The following is a 10,297-nucleotide window of genomic DNA, read 5'->3' on the forward strand; positions in this document are numbered from 1 at the left end:
AATCTCTGTCCGTAGCCTTGGATGTATACCGCTTGCATTGCGAACAGACAAGAGCGTGCTATGGGGGCAGCAGAGTCTTGAACTTCTGCACCATGCTGTTGTACGACAATTCAAACAACATGCGGACACACTTCGTGGCTGATGCATCCATACAAGTATACTTTTTTCGCTGCGCCCGACTTGTTGTTTCGATTGTACTTGTATAATCGATAAAGTTACAATTTTACATCATGTTGTGGGTGACCAACCGGAACGTGGTCATCTCATCCATGTACAGCTTAGCGTCGGCAAAGTTGTCACAATTCTTCAAAGTCACCCATGTGGGTTTACAGTTAACCCCATCCAATGTTGAACGTAGTCCGTGTGTCGGTAGCGTTGAATCGCGTGAGGAGTATCCGAATACCAATCCATCGCTTTCATTGGAACTACTACTGGACTCCACATTGCTGCTGCTCCATACGCTTTGATGAGGTACGTTGGTCAGGTTGGCTCAGATCCGCTTCCGCGACTGCCGCCATCACCGCTCGCTGCACGTTCGAGGTTCATAGGTTAAAAGAGATCTGAGCAAGGAAGCAATTTCTGCAATCAACGTTTCATTACGATATCTGGAAATAGAGGGATGTACATATCTTTGAAACAATTATCCGCATTTCTTAAGGGCCTGGTCTGCGAATTCAATGCTTCATGTCTCTGTCTGCCTTTTATTGAAGAAAACAATTTCATTGGTGCTTATATCCGAAAACCGGATATTGTCCCTGCGTGGAAGTGACCTACGAGGCAGAGATTCGCCATCCACGCCTGGGAACGCCGTTCGTGTTTCGAGTGGTGCACACAAGCACGCCAACAACGGTGAAGTGAATGGAGGAGGCTACGCCTGTTGACCCCCCCCCTGCCATCGCGGGTACATGTCGTAGTGTGCTTGACCCTGTACCCTACGACTGTGTGGTAGCAAGCGAACCAAAACCATTGCCCAAGGGAAAGCTCTCCCGGAAGCAGCCCCCACGTCCGACACTGTGGTGCGACCAAAGTGTTGAAGCAATGTTCAAGCTGCGGTACAAGTCTGCTTTGGCTAGCCGATTTGACTCCAAGAAAAACTACGGCAATCGAGTAGCGTACGTCATGCTGGCGACCGAACTTAGCGTCGTCATGCAGCGGGAATTTACAGCCAAGCAAGTGCAAGACAAGGTGCGTTCGACATGACCATTTATTAGGTTTGTCATGTGATTGTTTTAGCTGGCCAAGATGAAGACAGAATGGTCTCTCTCCAAGCCAACGTTGCCTGCTCCGACTGGGAACTCTCCCCAGGCCTTTCTGCCGCTGCATTACGACGTAATGCTTGATTATTGGGGGGAAAAGGCTGGCTTCCGAAGGGAGTCGCTTATGAGCACTGACGATGCCAGTGATGAAGAAATTTCAACGGACAAAAATTGTAATATTAATAAGACAGATTTATTTGCATTTTGGGTAGTTTAATCTGCGTCTATTTCTCCTGTAGACAACAATCTCGACAATGCCCCTCTCGGCGATGACGAAAGGTATGTTGGCGAGGAGGCTCAGCAGCCAGAGCAAATGAAAAAGACGAGTGGGAAATCAAAAAAGACCAAGTCACCATCAGAGTCCCTGGAAGCTGGATTTACTGCCATCAAGGAGGGATTAATGTTTTTGGGGTCTGCGATGGCTCAACAAACACCTCCCCATCAACAAACACCTTCCCATCAAGTCATGGCTGCAGCGCCAACTCCTGCCACCCAGACGAGCTCTGTGGCTACTCTCGACGACGTTTTGAGTGCCATAAAGGCTCAATCAGACACCATGTCCCAGCTCCTGTCGCACCTCATTGCCAAAAAGGATTAATAAATGTAAATCATTTGCAATGTCCATTATTGATAAACAAATTTAGCCATGGTACTACGCTTGGCAAGGGCGCTATTCCGATATTCCGAGTTTGTTTCTACGTCAGCAATATCGAGCGGTTGAACGTGGTCGTTTCGATCGCGGCGATGGCACGGAGTGGACGATGGACACGGTGCGGGCGAGTGACTTCTCGTTCATGGCAGTCTTCAATATTCGGAAACGTTCCTTGAGTCTGCCGAATGCACACTCCACAGACATTCTGCTGCTCGAGTGCTTGAAATTGAAACACTTTTGTAATTTAGACAGCCTACCGCCTTCTTCATGGGGCAAATACGGAGTAATCAACCACGGCAGCAATGTATACCCAGCATCGCCGATGATGAAACAAGCCATTGGAATTTTGCGACGAATTGTTCTCCCAAATTTTGAGTTATTGTTTTGTCCGAGTATGATCCAGGTCGAATATCCACGGATATAAATCGCAGGTCCAGCTTGGACGTTTAGCGACGGGTCACCGTTCCGATTATAGAATCCATCGTAGTCGGCAGGGTGTTGAATATCGATGAGAGTGCCGTCGACTGCGCCAACGATCCCAGGAATTTGCTGCTTCTTGAAAAAACCCAACTCCACCTGGGCCCATGCATCAAATGTGCTCGAAAAATTGATCCATGTGTTGCACGGTTGGCCAAGATGTCAACCATGCGATGTACAACACAAATGCATCGCGACTTGGACATGCCAAACACACCACCGGCCTAACACCACCGGCCTCACGAAACCCACACTCGGACCCCAGAAAAAACAACAGGACAGCCACCTTCTTCTCCATGGAGTGCACGGACTTGCGTGGTGTCGTGGGAGCCTGGACGGAACGGAACCAAGCCACAATTCCAACAAACGTTGCTTGATTGCATCGGAGGTTCAAAAGGAACCATTGCTCGTACTGTCGGTCCCCCAGCATTGCATCGAAGTCGATGCTTGAGACGGTTAGGACATTGTACTTGGCTGATCGTGTGAATGCAGCGATTCCCACACAAACGGCAGATATTGTGCTTGCCACGGCAATCACAATGACATCTTTGGTCTTCATGCGACCTGGACACGAACGTTCGCAGACCACAATGCTTTGACTATCGAATATTTGTTATCCGTAGAGACATGAACACCCTCGGACATGAAGCATTTTATTCGCAGACCAGACCCTAAGAAGTCTCCCTCACTTCTTAAGAGTTCGTAATTTGCATCCACGGCTATACCCATCGCAAACTCGTGTCTGCATGGATACAATTTACAGGACCCTTTCTGGATGCCGCCATGGCCTCCAACAAAACTAAAATGCTGGTAATTTCCGCCTCGTACGAGGTTTCAAACCCTTCTTAAGAATACGTAAGAATGTATAAGAATTCTTCATCCCAATGTATTTCAAGAGTGTTCTGCATTTCCTTCCATCGCATCCCACACTGTGTCATGTATACCTTTGCGGTGCGCAGCCCCCTAAGGATGCCCCTGGGCCTCGAAAGCATTGCCTGCAGCTGTTCCCACGTACAGGAAAGGAGGTCCCACAATGTTCTTAAGAATGTTTTTGAGCCTCGTAAGAATTCTTCAATGCGTCCGCACCAAGGTACCTTTCGCATACTAAAGTCACACAGAATATTCACGCTATCGTCGATTCAACTGTTTGAGATGTCCTCTGATACTGTACATGCCATTGGTGTTACGCGCCACAAAATCATGCTTAAGAATTCTCAAGATGTTTCCTAAGAATTCTTCATTCCATCGTAGAAAAAAAAATGCGAGTATAAAAACAATTATGACATCTTTCACATAATTGCATTATATCTTCACAAACGGGGAATATCTCAGTGGCTTGGTACCTTGTTTGGAATCACAAGGTACATGGATCAATACCTCCCGACTTAACTTTTGTTTCCTCCGCATATCACAGAATTTTGGTAAATCACACCTAATGAGATGGACCAACCAAATTATGGGCCAACCAAATATCAATGTAATCCTTGGACAGCATTCGCCATATTTTCATTTCCAGGATGCCAGCGTTCAAGGTTGCCCCTATTTACACGTGCAACAACGATGTTCCACTCACGCACAACCATGTTACCTATCACTTCGCGAAGCACCATGCCGACGCCGAAGGGCCGGTGTACAGCAGGCACTGTACAAAGCGGCAGGACTTGATGGACGCGCGAGACGACGAAGAATCAAATCTGCGGATGGTAACGTATCTACTTACTCTGTTTACTGACTGTAGCTTATGATTATAGGTGCACATCGACGAGATTTGGGAGGCGCTTCCAAACTGGGAGATGAGGTTCAACCTCCTTCTCATGGCGCCAATCTACGGCGCCCTTCATATTCCCTTACCCGATTTTAGTTCATTCGTCGCGAAGTTGCCCCCCGGCCCGCTGCCAAAAGGAGCCGCCCTTCTGATCCAAGGGTGCCACGAGAAATTTGATGTTTATGTAGCACAAGCTCATTCTATCTATTGATCGTAGCATTAACAAGCATCCAAATTCTACCATAATAGGCTGGCATAGAGCAGGTCATGTCTATAGTGATAAAGAACATGGTTCTTGTAGCACGCCCATGGGGAGGCGAGCCCATGTCAACGTGAATAAGGCTGGTCCCACCTCTGAGTACATCACTCAGCGGTGGGGCCAGGCGAAGAATGAGTAAATTTGGACCAGTATTGGCCGAGATAGAGGTGGTCATGGCTGTTCGGATAATTGACGCCTGTTATGTAGCGCGTCCGAGAGATGCCAAGTCCACGAATGCATGTACGGTACTGGTCCCAAATAAACTCTGAGTACGTCACTCAGCGGTGGGGCCAGGCGAAGAATGAGTGAAAATGTATCTGTATTCGTCGAGATAGAGGTAGTCATAGCTGTTGTGGAAGCCCGACGTGATGTCCTCGGCACATCGATGATGAGGTACTGTATGACCGTGTATGTGTGTACGAGACTGGTCACATCTCTGAGGGCATCTCGTAGTGGTGGGACCAGTCGAAGAATGACTGGAATTGGTCCTGTATTGATCGTGATAGTATGTCATGCCGCATGATACTGTACATGCTTTGTCATAATAATTATGGTCCGGACCAGCAACACGATTTTCATGTTAATCGGTCAATAAAAGCACGCGCAAGTAACCCAGCAAGCGTGAAAACCCCAAGCACGCGTGAACCCCCCAAAAATTGTTCAAAATACGCGACACGAGTAAATACCCCAAAAAGCACGCGTGAAAACCCTACACCCAGCAAGACATCTGCTATCTCGACGAAACGGCGTACTTTTATTGCACTGCGCAGACCCCAAGATGCGGAGTGAAGGCGTTCAAGAACAAGATTGGGGCCCTGCGGGCGCTGCACATTGTGCAAAAGTTCGACAAGCTGGTCGAAACGGCGGACGAGTCAGACAAAGAAACCTTTGCATCACAGGTCAACAAGTTGCTCGAAGTTTCGCTTCTGCAGGCCATGGAATGGGCCAAGGAGGCTTGGCAAAGTGTTACACAAGACACCATTGCTAACCGCTGGTGTCATACGGGTATACTGGACGAAGAGATGTATGAGTTGTTCGAGAGTATGAACTACCTTTGAGGAATATAATGTGCGCATTGTTGTTGTTGTGCGTTTAGTCTTCTGGAGGTTGCCAGTATCAATTAACTCTTGTCCAATCAAAATCGAGCTACCCATCAAACATGCCTAACTTACTTAACTTTATACTTGTGTAAATTGAAAACCCCAAAAATCATATCGTCAACTAAGGATCCCTACTGGGAGGGACTACTGTATTACATAACTACTAGTATATAGATACATAATGATATCAATTACTAGTAAAGTACAAAATTACCTTCTATAGTTAGTGGGGCTTTTCCTTCTGGAATCGGATGGCCGCCTGGTTACTTCAACGAAGGGATTGGTGCTTGTATCCGTTCCCAAAGTCTACTAATAATGTGAATAGCCAATTCAATTTGCTAGACTACGATGAATCATGCTTAGCACCTCGTCGTCAGGAGTGCTTCCCTCCTCTTTGTATATATGCTTCATCGCATTTGAAAACCCGTTGATAGTTGAGTACGAGTTGTGCTTGCGTTTGCCAGACTCTTTGATGCCACCTGACTGATTCTGTTCAGCATGCAGTCGTCGCATTCCTAAATACTAGTCTCCTCATTTGAACTGTGCATACCTTGAAATACATCCTTCACATCGCTTTCGTACTGAGGGGGGACTTCCAGGCTTTCGCGTTTGAATTGATCCTTGATCGCCGAACGATACCCTGCGAGGGCACCCGGCTTATTGGAGTTGCTTTGGTACGACCATTTTATGAACGCAAGAAAGTCACCGTATTAAAATACGGCCAACTCGATCGTTCCGTCGGCTTTCAGCATTTCGGGGCTACCGTACTTACGATCAACTTCTTGATTTGGTTCAAGTCACTCTTGTAGCTAGCCTTGGTGGACTTGGACACGCGCATTTCGCGGATGTCGCTAAGCGTGGACTCTTGGCGTGGGTTCGGAAGCATGGTATCACGTAATGTGCTTGAATTATCCCATAGGAATGATTTTTCTTACAGCTTGACACATGTCGTGCAGGTTCATTTTAATACTGATTTCCCTCTTTCTTTGAAACGGGCCAAAGAGAATAATTTCTATAATATTCAAAGCGTAAAGCATGTTGGAACAAAATTTGAAGTAGCATTTCAAATCATGAAGCTGCGAATGACTCTGTCGGAGAAGCACGCGCTTTATGCTCACCACATGCAAAATCTAAGCGCTACATACACATAGTTAGCCACATGGGCTGCTCACAAGTTCGCTCTTGTGTCTCCTCCATCCAAACCAAGCATTGGACGTACCATTAAACGTCACGGTACATCAAGCTACCGGTCAGACAACACGGACAGGAATAACGACCGCGTCGTAGCTCTGGCAGACATCGAGGAGCGCATGCTTGAGTAGGTCTTGCGCTGTGAAGACCTGGGCGTGTGCATCATGGGCGAGTTGATCCGAAAGCAGGCACCTGTCCTTTGTGACCAAATGGATGTTTCGCCAGCACACTGCATTCCTTTTTCAAAGGGATGGTTATACAAGTTTCAATTCATGTACGGTCATACTAGTAAAGTCCAGCATGGCGAAGCCGGTTCGGTGTCTCTAGCCGATGTTGACGAAGACTGGCAGGCACAACGAAGATACGACGCCAAGAACCCCTACAATATGAATGAAACAGCGTTATTCTACTGCATGGCTCCCCACCGCTCCATCACAAGAAACCGTCAACCTGGAACAAAGAAGTCCAAAAAACGAATCACAATTGCCCTCACAACCAACGTGGATGGTTCCGAATTGGTTCACCCTCTCTTCATTGGGACTGCGGCACGTCCACATTGCTTCAACGGCATTGCAGGCACCGACTTTGGTTTCGACTACCTTGCCAGCAAAAGGGTTGGGTGAGAGGCAACATTTTCAACGTATACATGAAAGGGCCAAATGAGCGGCCAAATGAGCGCATGGTCACAGAAGACCGCAGGGTACTGCTTCTGGGCGACAACGCGCCTCCGCTCAAGCCGAATGAAGAAACACTGTACACTAACGTGAAAGTCAATATATTGGCGAAGAATACCACCTCTCACCTGCAGCCGCAGGACGCTGGTATCATTGCCTCCTTCAAGGCCAAGTTTAATCGGCGCCAGTTACAAAACGCACTGGATCAAATAGGATCTGTCATGGCTGGACGACAGGACACACTCTATGAAGTACCTTTGGTCGAAGCGATGGCCTGGGCCAAGGAAGCATGGTGGTCTGTTGCACAGTCAACGATTGTGAATTGTTGGAAACGCACTGGCATTATGGACACTGACCTGTCGTCTTCTCAGTGAGCACGTGGCAGCCATGGAACTTGAGTAGACTTCTTTCGAAAATTAATACTGTAGTAACTGTGTACTTTGGTATTCTTTGAAAGTTGTTCACATTCAACCGTTTCAACGAGGGGGGGTCAGTAGCGATATATTTCGATCATATTGAATTTTGTATTGCTTACAATGGAATTTATGGTCTGAATCGGAATTTTCACGACGAGTGTCATGCATTAAGTAAGTAAGCGCTTAACCGAAAGATGTCGTGCGAAAACCGTACTACAGTATCTGAAACGATTAGGCCGTGTTCGGACGCACCAAGAATCCAGTTATTTCTTGGGTTCAGATTCTGGAATCCGATTTTTTGTGTTCGATTGACAAAAATAAAAACCGGGTTCTTGTGCAAGAATCCGGTTTCTGGAAACCATCCATTTTGATGGTTTCTTGGAGGAATTGATTGGTATTCTGCTTTTCAAACGGAGTTTGGGGTTTCTGGGGTTTCGGGGTGTTATATTTATTCTCCGAGTACTGACAGTGATGAAAGGAACGTCGCAGCCGCGACCACATGTGATCAAGTGGTCCATCGCATGGTGCTTCTTCACCAACTATTTAACTAGTTAACATGTAAGACCGTATTCATCTTCGTGGGAGATGAATTATGTTCCTGCAGCGCAGAATGGGCTCCGCACTCGCTGAGTCAACAACTGATGTGTATGCAACTGACAAAAGCTACGTAAACTTAGCTTAGACACACGCAGTTACTTGTATCTCATCCTTGTAGAAGTTGGTACCAAGCTACTTGTATTTCTCCTTGCACAACTCAATGTGTTGGTCAAAACCCGCTACGAAGTCGCTGCACCATCGAATGGACCTTGAATGGTGAAGCGGATATCTTGCCCTCCAGTAAAGTTATATGATATGTAGCTACATGTACTTCTTCGTCTATGATCACGCTATAATCACGCACTACGCTTGCAGCGGAACGCGTCGTATTCTGTAAACCGGCGCAATCGCCGCCAAGAAAGCGTCGGCATGGCCGATTTTCGTGCATGACGTGCTGCAACATTTCGGTCAGAATACTTGAATAATTCAAAATAGCACATTGTATTTCATTTTATCTAACTGTCAAATGCCTAAAAAGAGCAGTCATATATAGTGGAGCCAATGAAAAGGAGCAACAACCGATGTGGCCAATAGAATACCAGTGTTCTTGTGAATTTTCGGCATTTGGGTGGCAGAGTTCCAATCGTGTTCGGTGCAACTTTTTGACGTAATCCGGATTCTGGAGTCAGAATCGATTTTTGCTCCGAACACGGCCTTAAAGACTTTCCGGATAAACTACTTGCGCAAAGCATCATACCTAAGGGCGTGTTCGGTTTGTCATGATTTGACTTAATTCTGGGTGATTATTGAAGATTCGTAGTGATTAGGGGAAATAATCACTTTTTCACCGAACACGATTTTGAGTGAAATGAGTCAAATTTCGGGAGTCAACTGAATCTACCTCCCGACTAGTGAGGGAGCTGTAATTCATGGTGATTCTACGTTTTACAGTGGTCGACATCTATAGGAAGACCTTTATGGTATTTTGCATTGTCCATTGCTACATCATTGTTCAAACCAATGACTTCCATTTCATTTTGAAGTTTAGCGAACCATCTGACAAAATATTTATGGTCAAACATTCCATGATAGTCCTTGGTTTCAGGTCTACCAGTTCGTTTGCCACCTTGAAATATATCTAACGCTAATTTCCATACAACAACTATCTAAAATTACAACAATAAAACAAAATCTTTCACCTTTGTATTTTTCTTTGACTTCAAGGTCTAAATCATCACTCGGATCATATAATGAATCATCATGCCGACTATAATGGTGATGGATATAACTTTCATCTAAATAAATCATAGGCCGTCGATTGACATCGCCTTTCAAAATTTCACACATTTCAGAAATATACATGTCACGATGCTCAATATTCGCAGCACATATTCGGAGCCCAAGACTCTTTTTCTTTTTGCCGCGTTTGTAGCCGAGTTTCGCCAAAACTCTTTGTGTTGCTCGATACGCAGCATCGGTTGAGAGCTTCGACTCCGGATCGAACGGCAACATGTTCTGTGACCGCTAGAAGTGGGCGACGTCATTTGCGACGGTACGTTGACGAGACTGGCGGCGGATGCGGACGAACTCTTGAATTGCGTCGACGATCTCCGGGGTGGTTGGGAGCCTTGTACGCGAGGACATGTCTCGGGTCGTTGTGGCCTTGATCGTGGTATCCCCAGGTACTGTAATATCACCCTTTCCAAACGGCTTGAACCGGTTCATGCTTTCGGCGCAGAAGCCGAGCGACTCTGCGTGTGGGCGTGTGCAGAGGAATACGAAGGAGGTGGTAGAATCAAGAATGAATTGATAGCGTTAAGACTACTACGCTATCACTAAGCTACGCGCAACCAACCATTGATGTATCGTCGGGAGAACACCTTGGTTGCGCAAGAGGACATGTTGGTCTGCGAAAAGACAGCTTGGACTGACTGTGAAGAGGTGTCGACTAGTCATCTGGTTACACTGCG

The 10,297-nt window shown here is 46.5% G+C and overlaps 5 protein-coding genes across 5 annotated transcripts; 2 read left to right on the forward strand and 3 right to left on the reverse strand.

Moving 5' to 3' along the window:
- Positions 1–858: 858 nt before the first annotated feature.
- On the forward strand, positions 859–1,854 carry H257_10739 (hypothetical protein; the record flags this gene model as incomplete). Its single annotated transcript, XM_009837387.1, has 4 exons — positions 859–901; positions 950–1,185; positions 1,234–1,399; positions 1,496–1,854. 4 exons carry the CDS (start codon positions 859–861, stop codon positions 1,852–1,854), a joined length of 804 nt encoding a protein of 267 aa, XP_009835689.1.
- A 97-nt stretch (positions 1,855–1,951) lies between these two features.
- On the reverse strand, positions 1,952–2,944 carry H257_10740 (hypothetical protein; the record flags this gene model as incomplete). Its single annotated transcript, XM_009837388.1, has 4 exons — positions 1,952–2,086; positions 2,353–2,484; positions 2,553–2,609; positions 2,672–2,944. 4 exons carry the CDS (start codon positions 2,942–2,944, stop codon positions 1,952–1,954), a joined length of 597 nt encoding a protein of 198 aa, XP_009835690.1.
- Positions 2,945–3,902: 958 nt separating this feature from the next.
- On the forward strand, positions 3,903–5,467 carry H257_10741 (hypothetical protein; the record flags this gene model as incomplete). The annotated part of the gene is made up of 3 exons (XM_009837389.1): positions 3,903–4,088; positions 4,137–4,328; positions 5,129–5,467. The coding sequence occupies 3 exons, from the start codon at positions 3,903–3,905 to the stop codon at positions 5,465–5,467; spliced, it is 717 nt and encodes a 238-aa protein (XP_009835691.1).
- A 265-nt stretch (positions 5,468–5,732) lies between these two features.
- H257_10742 (hypothetical protein) lies at positions 5,733–6,395 on the reverse strand (the record flags this gene model as incomplete). Its single annotated transcript, XM_009837390.1, has 4 exons — positions 5,733–5,768; positions 5,876–5,988; positions 6,060–6,165; positions 6,282–6,395. 4 exons carry the CDS (start codon positions 6,393–6,395, stop codon positions 5,733–5,735), a joined length of 369 nt encoding a protein of 122 aa, XP_009835692.1.
- Positions 6,396–9,851: 3,456 nt separating this feature from the next.
- H257_10743 (hypothetical protein) lies at positions 9,852–10,228 on the reverse strand (the record flags this gene model as incomplete). The annotated part of the gene is made up of 2 exons (XM_009837391.1): positions 9,852–10,078; positions 10,183–10,228. 2 exons carry the CDS (start codon positions 10,226–10,228, stop codon positions 9,852–9,854), a joined length of 273 nt encoding a protein of 90 aa, XP_009835693.1.
- Positions 10,229–10,297: the final 69 nt, after the last annotated feature.

Source organism: Aphanomyces astaci (assembly GCF_000520075.1).
Source record: "Aphanomyces astaci strain APO3 unplaced genomic scaffold supercont1.30, whole genome shotgun sequence".
Taxonomy (NCBI): Eukaryota; Oomycota; class Saprolegniomycetes; order Saprolegniales; family Verrucalvaceae; genus Aphanomyces; species Aphanomyces astaci.